General features: G+C 61.4%; 1 protein-coding gene across 1 annotated transcript; it reads left to right on the top strand.

Moving 5' to 3' along the window:
- The first annotated feature begins 3,313 nt into the window (after nucleotides 1-3,313).
- Nucleotides 3,314-16,032, top strand: PHC2 (polyhomeotic homolog 2). Its single transcript, XM_058854920.1, has 15 exons — nucleotides 3,314-3,467; nucleotides 6,481-6,666; nucleotides 6,750-6,908; nucleotides 6,980-7,057; nucleotides 7,143-7,304; nucleotides 7,839-7,943; nucleotides 8,012-8,225; nucleotides 8,717-9,060; nucleotides 10,260-10,419; nucleotides 11,945-12,138; nucleotides 13,369-13,498; nucleotides 13,615-13,729; nucleotides 14,062-14,203; nucleotides 14,484-14,778; nucleotides 15,251-16,032. The coding sequence occupies exons 2-15, from the start codon at nucleotides 6,523-6,525 to the stop codon at nucleotides 15,403-15,405; spliced, it is 2,397 nt and encodes a 798-aa protein (XP_058710903.1). The 5' UTR covers nucleotides 3,314-3,467; nucleotides 6,481-6,522; the 3' UTR covers nucleotides 15,406-16,032.
- Nucleotides 16,033-16,094: the final 62 nt, after the last annotated feature.

The raw sequence follows: 16,094 nt of genomic DNA, 5'->3' as shown, positions 1-16,094 counted from the left end.
GGGGGCTCCATGTGCACAGCCAGATCCGGGACGGGAGCGGGATGTGGGACAGGCGGTCCATCCCATCCCATCCCATCCCATCCCATCCCATCCCATCCCATCCCATCCCATCCCATCCCATCCCATCCCATCCCATCCCATCCCATCCCATCCCATCCCATCCCATCCCAAAATATGAGGGATCCAGGGCTGAGGGGCGGGACATGGAATGGGGGACCCATCCACAAAGGACAGGGATGCAGGGCCGAGGGGTGGGATGTGAAATGGGGATCCATCCATCCCGAATGGAGCCTCAGCTCCGGGGCGAGGGATGCCGGAATTCCGTGGCCTCCGCGGTGGTTCCCAACCCCTGTCCCAGAGGTGATGTTGTCACCTGACGTGGCAGTTTTGGGTTGGAAAGGGCAGGATTTGGGCCATGCGCTGATCTGAGGTGTTTGTCTGGATGGGTGGTGGGGTGGGATCTGGGATCCTACGAGGTCCCTGGAGAAAAGGGAAAAACACAAAAAAAAAAGGGGGGGGTGGTGCAAAGAGAAAACAAAGAGGGGAAGAGGAGGAAATGGGAAAAAGGAGGGAAAATAATGGGGAAACGAGGGAAAAGGGGGAAAAGCGTGGGATAAAAGGAGGGGGAAAGGGGAGAAAAGAGTTGAGGGAGAGAGGAAAAGAACAGGAAAAGGGAAAAGAAGGAAAAAAGGGGGGAAATGGGAAAAGTAGGGGACAAGAGGGGAAGATGGGAAAACTGGAAATAAAATGTGGGGAAGGGGAAATAAAGGAAGGAAAATTAGGAGCAAGAGGGGAAGACTAGGGGGAAAGTGGGGGGAAATGAAAAAAGGGTAAAGGAGATAAAAGGAAAAGAACAGAGGCAAAGAGTGAAAAGAGGATAAATAAGAAAAGAGGAAAAGGGGGAACAGAGTAAAAACAAGGCAAAGGGTAAAAAGGGGATGATAAGAAGAAAAAACGGGGGGAAAGAGGAAAAAGAGAAGCAGCAGGGAGCAACAGGGAGAAACAGGAGAAACGGAGGAGACAGAGAAAAAGCAGGGTGAAATAGCGGGAAAGAAAGGGAAATGGGGTGAAGGGGGGAAAGGGGGGAAATCCGGAGGGAAATCGGCGGGGAAACAGGGAGAGCAGGGGTTCAGAGGGAAAGCGGGATCGGCGGGATCGGCGGGATCCGCTCCCGGTGCTGCCGGAGCCGCGGGGCGGCGGCGCCTCCTCGCGGCAGCGGCCCCGAGGGGTCGGGGCGTGCTCAGAGCCCCACAGGCCCCAGCGGCACCCCATAGCCCCCAGTACCCCACAGCCCCCTCGTATGCCCATAGCTCCTCAGTAGTCTCCATAGGTCTCCCAGAGCCCCCAGTGCCACCCCAGAGCCGCCCCTGTGTCCCCAGAGCACCCAGTGCCTCCATTGGTCCCCACCACTCCCAAAGCCCCCCAGGGCTCCGACAGTTCCCTGTATTCCCCGGTGTCCCTATAGGTCCCCAATGCTCCCACAGTCCCTCCAGAATCCTCCAGTGGCACCCCCCACAGCTCTCAAGTGCCCCCACAGGCCCCCAGTATCCCCATAGCCTCCAGTGCCGCCAGTGCCCCCATAACTCCACCCGGTGCCCCCATAGCTCCCCAGAGTACCCCGACATCCCCCCAGTATACCAATAGCCCACCCAGTGCCACCTAGGCCCCCAGCACCCTCACAGCCCTCCCCTTCTCCCACGGCCCACCGGTACACCCACAGCCCCTCCTTGCCCCCCTGATCCCTCCCACTGCCCCCAACAGGCTTCCTCGGGGTCCCCCCCACACACAGCCATTACATCATCCCCCCCCAGTGCCCCCTATGGCCCCCTAATTCCTCTTCTTAGCCCATACAGCCCCCTAGCCTGTCCCAGTGCTCCCTCACATCCCTCACAGCCCCTACAGTACCCTCACGGCTCTCTAATAGGCCTTAGAGCCCCCCCGACTGCTCACTGTGTCCCCCATATCCCCCCTCCAATCCCCCCAGGATTCCACACAGCTCTTCCAACATCCCCAGTGCGGGCAGCAGACACTGTTCTTGCACAGCTGGCTGGGCCGGGGGCACCCCAAGTGTCCTCAGGGGGGACGAACCCTCGGGTCGGAAGGGCTTTGGTGGCCACGAGTGACCCACGGGTAAGCCACGATCCCCGTGGTGATCCCCGAAAGCACGAGCACCCCCGCCACCGCATCCCAGCGGTCCCCACCCTAAGCATGCCCGGAGTGACACAGGAAACACCGGGAATCGGTGCCACCCCCTCCCTGCTGCAGCATCCCGTCGGTAGAGACCCTGAACATCTCCGGGAATGTCCCCGCTAGCCCCGATAGCTCTGGAACCGGCGCTACCCCCCCGTTTCTCCTGCCGGTACCGCCCGGCTGACCTTGGGACACACCGGGGACGGGTGTCAGCACCGGCCCGACAGGTCATCCTGCCGGTACGTACCCTCGTTATTCCCGGGTGACCCCCGGGGCAGGCGGGGGCCATCATCCCTCCCGGGCAGCATCCCGCCGGTGCCGGTCCTGGGGCAGCCCCGAGGTGACTCCTAGCGACCCCAAGCAGCAGCGGGGACCCGTGCCCGGCTGCGGCATCCCGCCCATCCCGGCCCCACCATTCCGGGGTGATTCCTGGAAACACCGGGGACCGGTGCCACCATTCATTCCCACGCTGTGGCATCCCGCCACTACAGACCCTCAGCATCCCCCGGGGTGACTTGGCATGACACCAGGGACAGGGCAGCGTTGCCTTCCCCCGGTATCGACTCTCAGTATCCCCAGGGTGATCCCGGGTGATCCCCGGCGACGGCAGGAACCGGCGCCACCATCGCCATGCTGCAGCATCCCGCCCTGGGCAGCCCGGGGGTGACTCCGAGCGACCCCATGCAGCAGCAGCGACCGGTGCCACCAACGTCACGCTGCGTCTTCTTGCCCGAACCGGTCCTCAGCATCCTCGGGGTGACCCTGAGTGACCCCCGGTAACGGCAGGGACCGGTGCCACCACCCCCAGGCTGCAGCGTCCCGCCGGGCCTGACTCTGGGCAGCCCCGGGATGACTCCTGGAATGACGGGGGACCGGATCTCCGCCGTCCCCCCCCCCGCCGGTCCCGGCCGCCTCCCCCCGGGCGCACACGCCCCCCCCCCCCCCCTCTCATCGTTGCCATGGCAGCGCTCACACCCCCCCCCCCCCCCCCGGGTTGCCATGGCGAGCGCGAGCGGCGGGCGCGCGGCGCGGTGGGCGGGGCACACGGGGCGGGCGGGGCGGTGATTGGCCGGGCGGCCCCACGTGACGCGCGCAGGAATGCAAATGAGCGATGGCCTCGCGCCGCCGCCGCGCCGCCGCCTGAGGGAGGGAGGAGGGAGCGGGCCCGGCCCGGCCCCGCCGGGACCCCCGCGCCCCCCGCTCCAGGACCCCCTGGCGCCCCCCGGGCCATGGCACAGCCCGCCCGCCGCCGCCGTCCCGCTCGGCCCGGCCCGCAGGTACCGCGCGTGCCGCCGCTACCGGGCTCCGGCGGCTTTGTCTGGGCCGGGGGGGGGCGGGGGGCTGAGGGGGGGGGGGAGGCTGCGCATGCGCACCCACCGTGCCTCAGTTTCCCCATGTGGGTCCGTGGCCCCCGCCGCTCCCCGCCCCCCGTGGGGCCCCTACTTCTCACCCCTTAGCCGTGTCTCTCTCCCTTCCCTTTCTCCTGCGCCCCCTCTTCTGGTTCTGGACTCCGTTATTATTATTACTATTGCCGACCACCCACTATCATATTTCAGTACCCCCATGTTATCTCTGACCTCCTATACTGTATCTGACTCCCTTGTCTTCTATCTCACCCCTTGCCATCATATCCCACTCCCCATCTTCCACCCCCTTTTCTGATTTTGCACCGTTATTATTATTCCCACCCCTCACCATCATGTTCCTGTCCCTCCTATTTTATGACTCCCCCTTTATTACATCTGACCCCCTCTTTTCTATCCAATCCCCACTAGTGTTTTCCACCCATCACCATCATCTTGCATCCCCCTTATTTTGCATCCACTTATCATTCCCTATATCATATCCTGCTGCTCCCTATCCTGCACCTCTTTATTATTATTGCTCACCCCAATCATGTTCCAGTGCCTGCTGTTATGTCTGATCCCCTATATTGTATCTGACTCCCCAGTGTTATATCTGATCTTCCTCACTTCTATCCAACCCTTTCATTAGTGTTTTCCCCTCTTTTCCATTATCTTCCACCCCTCCTCTGCTTTTGCTCCATTATTATTATTGTCATCCCATTGTAATTTTTCCAATCCCTACTCTTATCTGACCTCCCTCTCTTCTATCCCACCTTCCCACCATATCCCACCTTTCACCAGCATCTTGCATCCCCCCTTATTCTGAAGCCCCATATTATTCCCCCCATGTTGCTCCACACTGCTGCTTACTCTCCCATCTTCCCCCTCTATATCCCATATTGCCCCCACAACCAGTCTGTATCCCCATCCCATCCCATTCCTCCAAGATTTCCCTACCCCCTCATCTTTCTGCCACCCCCATTTTGGGCTCAGCTCAGGGAATTCCAGCTCCCCGGCTCTTCCTGTCCTGGCTGTGGGACCCCCGCCACGATCCCACCCCAGTGGGTCCCAGTAGCACTCAAAATCTTCCCTTTTTATTATTCTGGGCAGGTGTAATGGCTTGGGGGAGCTTGGAGCAGGTTTCTTTACCTCTGGATCAAAAGTGAGGTATCTCCATCTGACACCCCAAATTACCTGGTGGGGTTTGATGTGGATGAGGACAGGGGGCTTGGACCCACAGTGGGTGGGAGCTGCTGGGGGCTTCCTCGGCTGTGCCCACCCCTGTGGGATTGGCTCCAGATGGGCCTGGTGTGCTCCCTGTGTGTCAGTCACTGTGGTAACCCCATGTCAACTCAATGCCACCCGAGGGGGGAAAAAAACAGGTCCATGGCTGTTTTGTGGGAAAGGTGACGCCTAAAATCTCTCCAGCTGATGGTGGGCACGTGCTGTGGATGCAGACCGGAGAGTGGGAAGTGTCACAGGCCACATGTACTGCCACTACTACGAACACATGGATGTCCCACCCTGTGCTTTGCAACAGTGGCATCTGAGGGGACAAAGACCCATGGGCTGCATGAGGCCAAGACAGCACTGCTGCCACATCTCTCATCTCTCATGTGCCACCCCACTGGGTGGCCTGGTGGAGTCATGCTGTGGCATGGCCACCAAGGCCACCATCAGTGGTCCATAGTCTGCAGTGTCCCACACTATTGTCCCTGGTCCTACTGTGGTGGCACTGCAGGGACTCAGATGAGTGACATGGGTGGAGTGCAGTGGCCATGGATGGTTGTTGGTGACCATGGAGCCTCATGGCCACCACAGTGGCTGTGGTGACAGAGGTGCCACCCACAAATCCCCCTCTCTGGCCCCCACAGCACTGTCCCCATCCTCCTCCTGTCCTGTCATGCTCCATCCCCCTCCTGCCATCCATTCATCCCTCTTCTTCCTTCCATCTGCCTTTCCCATCATCCATTTCCTCTGTCCATTCTTCCTTTGATCACTCCATCCCTCTCCTATGTCCATCCAGCCTTTCTTCCATCCCTTCCTCCCTTTTATGTCTTTTCATCTGTCCATACTTCCTCCTGTCTGGTCTGTTCTTCCCTCCATCCCTTGGTCCCTCACTTTCCTGCTTTTTTTCAACATTTCTTTCTATCCTTGGATCCTTTCCTCATTCTATCCTATCTTGTCCAATCCATCCATCATTTCTTCCTTTCATTCTTAGAGCTGTAATTCCTTCTGTCTGTCCTCTTGTCCATCCTTCCTTCTGTTCTTGATCCCTCCTTCCTTCTGTCTTCCCTGTTCTTCTTGTCTCTTCTTCTTTACTCACTTCTATCTGTCCTTAGGTCCATCCTTCTTTCCCTCCCTCCTCCCATCCATTTTCCTTTCTGCACATCCATCCTTCCATTTGTCCCTCCCTTTCCATCCATCCTTCTGTCCATCCCTTTCCTTCTCCTGTTTGTCATTCTCTCTGTCCTTCCATCCTTCATCCCTTTCCTGCTTCCACCTGTCCTTCTGTCTGCCCTTTCCTAGTTCCATAACTCCCTTGGTTTCTCTCTTTCCTTCCTCCCTTTCCCTCATTGCCTTCTCTTTGTCCATCAGTCTCTTTCCTACTTCCTTCCTTTCCTCCTTTCCTTTTGTCTGTCCATCCCTTCATCTCTCTCTTCCTCCAGTCCATCCTTCTATCCATCCCTGTCTCCTCACCTCCATCTCTGTCTTCCAGCCTTCCCTCTGTCCAGCCTTCCTTCTGCCCTTCCCTCTGTTTCTGTCCATGCTCCCTTTCCCCATTTCCCCTGGGGCACTGACCCCCACTTTGGTGGAGGAGGATGAATCATAGGGTCTCCCATTGTTCTTTCTCTACCCCACCTTCCTCCTCCTCTGTGATTCCAGCCCCCTGTTCTGGATATGTGGTGCCAGGGATATCTCCTCACTCTGTTACTCCCCCCAGCTCTAGTCTGACCCACTTCCTCCATCCTGCCCCGGCCCCACCATGGAGAATGAGCAGCTCCCAGCTTCCACTCCTGCCAGCAGTGCCGGTGGTGCGGCCCCAACGCTCGCCAGCACCACGGCCACACGCCCGTCCGGGCCCCAGATCTCCGTCTACAGCGGCATCCCCGACCGCCAGACCGTGCAGGTATGGGGCTGGGGGACACTGGAGGGTTGGGGGGCACCGGGGGAGCCGTGGCAGAGCCCGGGGCCACGTTTCCCCCCCCAAAGGTGATCCAGCAGGCGCTGCACCGGCAGCCCAACACGGCGGCGCAGTACCTGCAGCAGATGTATGCGGCACAGCAGCAGCACCTCATGCTGCAGACGGCTGCACTCCAGCAGCAGCACCTCACCAGCGCTCAGCTCCAGAGCCTGGCTGCTGTCCAGCAGGTATGGGCATCCCATGGGCACTGGGGGTCGCTCAGGGCTGGCAAACCCCTCACCTTTGGCTTTTCCCCAAGGCAAGCCTGGCGGCGAACCGGCAAAGTGGCTCCTCAGGGGGCAATTGCACCCAGCCGGCCCCGGCACAGCAGCCCACAGTGAGTCCCTCAGCCTCTCGGCACTCCCCCCAACCCGTGCTCACCTGTGCAAGCACCCCGACCTTCTGCTGATACCCCATTCCAGATCAACCTGGCGACGTCGCCGGCGGCGGCACAGCTGCTGAACCGGGCGCAGAGTGTGGGGCCCGGGTCATCAGGCATTGCTCAGCAGGCTGTGCTGCTGGGCAACACTGCCTCACCTGCCCTCACCGCCAGCCAGGCCCAGATGTACCTGCGGGCACAGATGGTAAGGGTGGGGCTGGGACATGGCAAGCCTCAGCATCCTGATGGGGTGCCCAGGCCCATTGGGGTGCCCATCATCCTGTTGTGGGGTGACCAGAACCCACAGAGTGCCCGTGGCTGTGCTATGACCATTTAGGGGTGCTCATTGCTCTGCGTGGCATGCCCAGGAGTCATGTGGAGTCCATAGAGTGTCTAGAGCCTGTGGGGTGCCCCCCACCCTCCTGGGGGTCCAAGGACCTCACAGGGTGTAGACTTCATGAGGTGCCTTCACTTTGCTGAGGGAACCCAGCCCCTATATAGGGTGCACCCCATGCTGCTGGGGATGCCCAGAGCCCCATTAGGGGTGCCCAAGCAGGTGCTCTTTGCCTTTGGGAGGGTGTTGGGACCCTATAGGGTGCCCTCCTCCCCACTGGTGTGCCTATCCCTACCCTACATAGATAGATACTCATGTGCCACCCTGTAGGAACACAGAGGAGGGACACACAGGGTGTGCCACCCCTGACACGGTGAGCCATGCACCTACTCTCCCTGTCCCCAGCTCATCTTCACGCCCACGGGCCCTGTCAGCACTGTCCGGCCCGAGAGCCCCGCGCCAGCCCCTCCACCGGCCCCGCCACCTGCCCCACCACCCACCACCCCTCAGGTGAGTTTCCCCACCCCTTCCAGGCCCCCAAAGTCTGCCCTGGCACCCCTGACCCGCTGCCGTTGCAGGTGCACAGCCTGGCCCTGCGCCCTGCCGGCCCCCACCTCCCTGCCCTGGCCATGAAGCCTCCCGGGGGTGCCCCTCCCCGGGCTGGCCCCCCCCGGGGGCCCCCGCCCGACCCCCCCGCCGAGCACCTCAAAAAGGCCGAGGGGCACGAGGGCCGCACCCATGCCCTGGCCCGCACCACCGCCCCCGCTGCCACCCACCCGCTCGTCACCCCAGGTAAGGGGCTGCTCCGGGGTGGGGGACACCCCTGGGTGCTGGGGGAGTCACGGGCTATTCGCTCTGAAACCTAGTGATGGCCCACACTGCTATGTCCTGTACATTGTCATCTGCCTGACTTTGGGACCTTGTGGGTCCATCCCCTCACTGGCAGGGGTCCTGCCTGGGAGGGTCTCAGCAACCATAGGATCCCATGGTCCTGTGGGGTGCAGGGGGCTGGGGCAGTGAGGGTGTGAGCCAGGGGACTCCACAGAGTGCTGGAGCCTGGGGTGCTGTACTGGTGTGGCTCCCATAGTTGGGGACCCTCCCTGGGACAGCCTGAGCACAGCTTCCCACATCAGCAGCACGAGCTGGCAAAGTTGATTGTCTGAGGGCACCGGAGGGAACAGAGTGAGCAGCAGCCTCCTGGAGGGGGATCCTGGGGGTAGATCCCTTGGGGCTGAGGTGCTGGTGATGAGGGGGGATCTCTGTCCCCATTGCTGTCCCCGCAGCCTATGCCCCACTGCAGCCCCCCCAGTTCCTGCAGCAGCCGCCGAAGCCAATGCAGCCGCAGCCACTGCCGCAGCAGCAGCAGCACTTCGTCATCCAGCAGCAGCAGCAGCAGCAGCAACTGAGCCCCCGTGGGCAGCCCCCCTCGGGCCCCCCCACCGCCCCCCAGCTCCAGCCCCTGCCCCCTGCCAGCCCCGGCCCAGCCCCCCAGCCCAAAACAGGGGTCCCCCAGGGAGCAGGGGGAGAAGGCGGCCCCCCCAACGGGCACCCTGGCTGCCACGCTGCACCCCGCAAGTTCCAGCACGCCTCGGCTGTCATCCTGCAGCTGCAGCCTGCCGGCCCCACGGTGAGAGGTCCCCAGACCTCCCCCCAAACCTTCATGATGAGGGGCCCCCGAACATCCCCCAAAGCCTTCCCAAGCCTCCCACCAAACTCCTCCCCAGTGAGGGGCCCCCAAACCTTCCCCCAAATTCTTCCAAACTCTCACAGTGAGAGATCCCCAAACTTCCCCCAAAAACTCATGGTGAGTGGCCCCCCAACCTCAAACCTCCTGTCAAAGCACCTCCAAACCTCCCACCAAGCACCGATGGTGTGGGGCCTCCAAAGCTCCCTGCAGACCCCCTACCAACTTCCCCCAAACTCTAACAGTGAGGGGCCCCCAAGCCCCTTGGTGGGGGGAGCTCAGGGGAGGGAAGGAGGAATGGGGGCACTGGAGTGTGAATGGGGGATGTTGGGGAGTCAGATGTGTGCACATTGGTGTGGTTGTGCAAGCGCACAATCCCTGCACACGTGTGTGCATGTGTGTTCCTGAAATGTGCACGAGGGCCCGGTTGTCACATCAGTCTGCAGGTGTACAGGTGTGCACGCTCAAGCCACACTGCATGTGTGTACCTGCTCCATGCACACCTGTGCACACAGGTTTGCCCCCTCCGTAGCACTTGAGTGTCTGCGTGTACCTCATCCAGTGACATGGGGAGCACACGTGGTTGATCCATGTGTGTGTGTGTGCACATGTGTCTGATCCTTGTGTGTCTGACCCATGCATGTGTGTACTGGACCTATACACACGTGTGTGCATAGCTTTGCCAGAGGCATGCACATGCATGTATGCACATGTGCATGTGTTTCTGCTCCCTGCATGTGTGTGCATACTAGTGCCAGGTCCGTGCATGTACACGTGTGTGCCTGGTCCATGCACATGCGTGCAGACATGCTTCCCTGACGCATGTGCGTGTGCATGCGTGCTTGATCCACATGTGTCTGGTGTGTGCATGTGTATGACACTCGCGCCAGACCCATGCACATGTGTGTTTGTGGCAGCGTGTACAGGCACCGTGCAGGTCTGTGCAAACGTGCGTGGCAGATCAGGTGTGTCTGGACACATCCTGACTGCGACACACACGTGTGCATGCGCGTGCCCACTCTAAGCACATGCTTGCATGTGACCCATGCACAGGTGTGCACACTCCAGCCATGCAGGTGCATGCCCCCGTGCCACCTGCACACACACCTGACCCTGCCCCACGCCTGTCCCTGCCACCACAGCCCTCCCTCGGGGTCCCCGAGGGCGCCCGCCGGGACCTGCTGCCCGTGCCGAGGAGCGCCGAGAGCCCGCCTGCCGCCCCGCCGCAGCCCCCCGCCCTGTCGCCGCCCGCCGCCCCCCCGGGCCCCGACACTCCCGAGGGTGAGCGGCCCCTCACGCACGGTAAGCCCTCGCCCTGCTCCCACAGGCACCCACTCCACTGGTGATGCACCCCCAGTCCCCGCTCGGGGGGACGCTGAGGCCGGGGGTGCGCGGGGCCGGGCTGTGCTGCGGGGAGGTCCCTCAGCCCACCCGCGCCCACGGCTGACGCGGATGACACTTTGACACGGGTGGGAGGGGTGACGCGGCTGACACGGGTGACACGGGTGACACTGACACGGGTGACACTGACACGGGTGGCACGGGTGACACTCTGACACGGGTGGGAGGGGCGCGGGCCTCTCGCCGCACACCGGGGGGCGCTGTGGGCTCGGTGCTGGTGGGCGTGGCCACATCTGGAGGCTCTGCCCCCGCTGCGCCTTCAGTCCCCGCCCCCTCGGGGCTGCGCTCCGCCCCCATGGCGGGGGCGCGGGGGGCGGGGTCCCGTGGAGGGGGCGTGTCCGCGCGCCGAGGCTCCGGGCGCGCGCGGCGGCGGCTCCCGCCAATGGGTGCGTGGGGGGCGTGTCCGCGCCAGGCCCCGCCCCCGCCGCCGCCTTTGTCCCCGCTCGGCCCTGGCCCCGCTCCCGGCGCCGCTCCCGCTGCAGCCCCGGCCCGGCCCCCCCGCCATGGCCCCTCCGACCCCCTGAGCGCCCGGTGAGTGCGTGCCGACCGCGGGGGCCCGGCCCGGCCTGGGGCGGCGGTAGCGGTGGCTCTGACCTCACTTCCGCATCCGCCCCCGGCCCCGGTCCGGCCCCGCGGCCCGGGCGAGGGAGAGGCCGGGACAGCGGCAGCCGCCGCCGCCGCCGGACAAAGGTGATGGGGCTGCCGGGGCCTGCGCGGCCTGAGGGTCCCGCCGGGCCGAGGCGGCCTCGAGGGGAGAGGAGCCCGGGCGGGCTGGGGGCTCTCAGGCCTCACTGGGCTGCGCTGTGGCTTTACTGGAGTGTACTGGGGTTTACTGGGATCTTACGGGCGTAGACCGGGCCCTGCTGCGGCTTTATTGCGGTGTACCGGGGCCTCACTGGGGTACTTGGTGCCTTTCTGGGGTCGTGCTGGGCTTTGCTGGCGGCAATCGGGGCTTTCTGGGGTTGATCCAGCCTTGTTTGGACCTTACTGGGGGAGATCGGGGCTTTCCGGGGCAGATGGAGCCCCGCTGGGGCTGCACTGGGGCGATGCGCTCTTGCTGCTGCCTTACAGCGTCGCGCTGAGGCTTTATCGCTCCTTGTGGGGTCTCTGGGGAGTGTCCGGGCCCCCCCGCTTATTTTGGGGGTTATTTTAACCCCTTTCCCAGCCCCTCTGGGGCAGTCTGGGCGGCACTGGCGGCGCTGGGAGCGGCGGCAGCTGCTCCCCGTTCCAGCTGTATGGAAATCGCGGCCCCGCGTCAGCGCGGCGTCAGCGCCCGCCCTCACCCGCTGTCCCCCGCTGTCCCCAGAGCCCCCCGAGCATCAGCGCCCGCCCTCACCCGCTGTCCCCAGAACCCCCTGCCCTCACCCGCTGTCCCCAGAGCCCCCGGAGTGCCAGCCCCTCACCCGCTGTCCCCCGCTGTCCCCAGAGCCCCCCGAGCGCCTCCATGCGCAGCCCCGCATTCCCGGGATGACCTCGGGCTCCGGCAGCGCTGCCGCCACCGTCGCCGGCGCCGCCCCCCACAATGGTGAGAACAAACCTCCCCAGGCCATCGTGAAACCCCAGATCCTCACGCACGTCATCGAGGGCTTCGTCATCCAGGAGGGCGCCGAGCCCTTCCCGGTAATGTATCCCGCTCTCCAGAGCCGGGGCCCGGGGGCGGTGAGCAGGATCGTGGATTTGGAGGGTTGGGAATGTGGTGAACAGTCGGGCTTGAACCCCCAAATCCTCCCCTGCTTCATCATTCAGGAATGGGCTGAACTGTTCGCGGTAATCCAGCAGTCTGTAGTTTATCCCAGATTTGAGGCTCTACATCATTACACGTGTTATTGAGCATTCAGTCATTCGGGAAGGGGCTGAGCCCTTCCCAGTAAGGTATCCCCATGTCCATACCCTTGTTCCTGGATTTGGGAGGTTGGGAATGTGTCACCCACCATCCTGAACCCTCGAGTCCTCACCCATATCATCAAGGATGCCATCCAGGAAGGTGCAGAACCATTCCCAGTAATGTATCTCTCTCTCTGCATCCTTATCCCTGAATCTGGGGGCTTTGGGAATGGGACATCCAACCAATCATGCCACACACACCCCCCCACCCCAAATCTTCCACCCATGTGTGGAGGGCTTCATGACTGACAATAGGGGGAAAATGTTCCTGGTATGGTATCACCCCTGTCCTTACCCCTATTTCTGGGGCAGGGGGATATTGGGAATGGAGCATCCAGGCCCTTGTGAATCCCCAGATCCTCATATTTTTGAGTTCCTTATTGTGCAGGAAGGGCCTGAGCCATTCCCAGTAATATATCCTCCTCTACCTGTCCTTGTTCCTGGATGTGGGAAATTGGGAAGAGGGCTGCTGCATTTGGGGCATTGGGAATGGGGTGTCCAGGCAATCATGAGCCCCCAAATCCTCACCCACATTATTGAGCATTTCCATCATCATAGAGGAGAGAGAACTGTTCCTGGTAATGTACCTGTTGTCCTTCCTGGAGTGAGGGATTGGGAGTGGGTCACTTTGACAACTCTGAACCCCCAAACCCTTGCCCTTGTTATTGAGCACTTCCACATCCAGGAAGGGGTAGAATCATTCCTGGTAACGTACCCTCCTCTCCTTATCCTCGCTTCTGGATTTAAGGGGTCAGGAATGGGTCGCTTAAAGAATAGTTAGACTCCAAATCGACGCCCATGTCACCATCACCCGGGAAGGTGCAGAGCTGTACCTGGTAACGCATCCCCCTCTCCTTACCCTCATCCCTGGATGTGGGGGGTTGAGATGGTCCCTGCCAGCCCCACGGCCACAGGAAGGAGTCCGTGTGGTGCAGGGGCACAGGTGCAGCCAGGTGTGTTGCACAGGTGGGCCGCTCCTCGTTGCTGGTGGGGGCCCTGCACAAGCAGTATGCACAGGAGCTGCTGCCGGACAAGCTCCCGCCACAGGACAACACCACCACCACCGACTCGGACATGGAGGAGCCGTACCTGCAAGGTAGCGCCCAGGCCCCCGGCCCACCCCGCCCCCTGGGAGCCCCCTGGGATTTCACCTGGAGTCCCTCGGCTGAGCTGGCTGGTTTCTCTCTCTGGGTGTCCCTCCACGCCCCCCAGAATCCAAAGAGGAGGGGAACCCCCCCAAGTTGAAGTGTGAGCTCTGTGGCCGCGTTGACTTCGCCTACAAGTTCAAGCGCTCCAAGCGCTTCTGCTCCATGGCCTGTGCCAAGAGGTAACCCCTAAAACCCACCCATTCCCTCCTTGGTGGGGCGGAGGTAACCCCAAAAATCCACCTGGGGTGGTGGGAGTAACCCCAAAATTCACACAAGAGTAGAGGTAACCCCAGAAATCCACCTGTCAGGGTAAAGATAACCTGAAAATCCATTCAGCATGGGAGAGGTAACCCCAAAAAATCCACCCAGTGGTGGAAAGATGACCCCAAAATCTACCTGTTAGGGTGGGAGTAACCCCAAAATCCACCCTCCCCCTCTGGCGGGGTAGAGGTATCCCCCAAATTCCCCCAGCAGAGTGGGGACTTCGTCATGACCCATGGTTCTGTGGCAGGTACAATGTGGGCTGCACGAAGAGGGTGGGATTGTTCCACCCAGATCGCAGCAAACTCCAGAAGCCAGGAGGGCCCCCCCACGGGCGGCGCCGCAGCTGCAAAGGGACCCTGCCTCCTCTGAGCAAGGACAGCAAGAAACAGGTGAGGGGGGAAAGAAGTTTGTCTCCAGTTGGGTGGGCCTTGAGGCTGGAATTTGTTCCTAGTTTTGGGAATGTGGGGCTCGGGTTTGTCCCTGAATTTTGGGGACACAGGGTGGATGCTGAGCACAAGATTTCCCCCCCCATTTGGGGGGACACAGGGTGGGTGCTGACACCAGGCTTTGGCCCGAGCTGGGGGGACATTGGGTGGGGGCTAAGCCTGGGGTTTGTCCCTGAATTTTGGGGACATGGGGCAAGTGCTGAGGCCAGCGCTGCCCCCGCAGCCCCCGGGTTCTGTCCCAGCGGGGTCGGTGACGGCGTCATTGCAGCTCAACCACAGCCAGGAGGATTCCAGCCGCTGCTCTGACAACTCCAGCTACGAGGAGCCGCTGTCGCCCATCTCTGCCAGCTCCTCCACGTCCCGGCGCCGACAGGGAGAGAGGGACCTGGAGCTGCGGGACATGGAACTGCCGGAAGTGCATGGCCGCGACCTGCCCGGCCTCAGCCACCGCTTCCTGCCCAGTGAGCCCAGCAAGTGGAACGTGGAGGATGTTTACGAGTTCATCCGCTCGCTGCCGGGTGAGGAATGTCCTGGGATGGACAGGGAGGGATTGTCCATAGCCATGGATGCCCAGAAGTTTGGTTTTGGGAAGGCTTATGTCCCTCAGGACATGTTCAAGTAGGGATCTACTCTAGGATAACCCCAGAATTGTGTTTTTATGGGGAGATTTATTCACAGAGAAACTCCTAAATATATTTTTGAGTAGGATTTACACACAGATAACCCCATACTTATATTTTTGGGGATGATTTACTCACAGATAACCCATAAATGAAGGAGAGTCTGCTCACAAATACATGAACATTTTGGGGCAAGGGGGGGGGGGGGGGCGGGATTTACTCAAAGATAAACCTAAAAGATAATTGAAGGAGGGGATTTACGTATGATAACTCCCTAAATACATTTTTCAGGGGATTTATGCACAGAGAAGCCCCTAACTGTATTTTCTGGGGCTCTGAGAGGGTTTGCTGATGCTGCCTCTCCCCACAGGCTGTCAGGAGATTGCGGAGGAGTTTCGGGCACAGGAGATCGATGGGCAGGCGCTGCTGCTGCTCAAGGAGGATCATCTCATGAGCACCATGAACATCAAGCTGGGCCCTGCGCTCAAGATCTACGCCCGCATCAACATGCTCAAGGACTCCTGAGGGGGGGGTGGCCACAGGACCCCGTTCCCCCTGTGAGATCCCTGGTCCTTCTGGGAGCCCTGCAGGACCCCTGACCCCCCATGCGGCCCCAGGGAGGGGGCAAGGGGGGGAAGACACCTGTGAGCACACCCTGCCCCCCCCTTGCCCCCCAGGGGGTGTAAATAGCCCGTAGCTCTAGAGTCCCACCCCAGTTTGGGGGGGTCACCCCCCCTTTTCCAGCAGGGAGGGGGGTCCCCACGTGTCCCCCCATGTCCCTCCCAAGTCAGCAGAGCCAAGCAGGACGGTTGCCTTAACATGTGCTCCCTCCCCCAGGTGGGTTTTGGGGCCCCCAGGGAAGCTTGGACTTCCCCCCCCAAAGAGGGTCAGGGAGAGGTGGGGGGCGCAGAGGAGGCGTCACCCCCCATTCACACACACCCACACACACTGGGCTGCTTTGGGGGCACCTTAGCAGAGGATGGTGGGGGGCCCCTCCCAGGCAGGTAAGGACCCCCCCAACTCACCCCTCAGCCAGCACGATCTTTTTAAGAAAAGAAAAGGAAAAAAAAATTGAAAAAAACACATGGCCCCACCCCTTTTCCTGTTTTTTGTTTTTGTTTTTAATAAACACTGAGGAAAAAAAAAACACAACCTGGGACCCTCCCAGTTTTTTTCACTCCCACCCCCCAATTTCTTCTCATGGAAACTGAGGC

This window comes from Poecile atricapillus, chromosome 22, assembly GCF_030490865.1.
Source record: "Poecile atricapillus isolate bPoeAtr1 chromosome 22, bPoeAtr1.hap1, whole genome shotgun sequence".
NCBI classification, from domain to species: domain Eukaryota; kingdom Metazoa; phylum Chordata; class Aves; order Passeriformes; family Paridae; genus Poecile; species Poecile atricapillus.
This window is presented reverse-complemented; position numbering and strand designations above follow the sequence as displayed.

Bases quoted from the DNA above. Each gene is read 5' to 3' on its own strand.
- PHC2 (XM_058854920.1), top strand. From the start codon at position 6,523: ATGGAGAATGAGCAGCTCCCAGCTTCCACTCCTGCCAGCAGTGCCGGT. The intron at 13,499-13,614 runs GTAGCGCCCAGG...CACGCCCCCCAG, and splicing joins GGAGGAGCCGTACCTGCAAG to AATCCAAAGAGGAGGGGAAC. The intron at 14,779-15,250 runs GTGAGGAATGTC...CTCTCCCCACAG, and splicing joins GTTCATCCGCTCGCTGCCGG to GCTGTCAGGAGATTGCGGAG.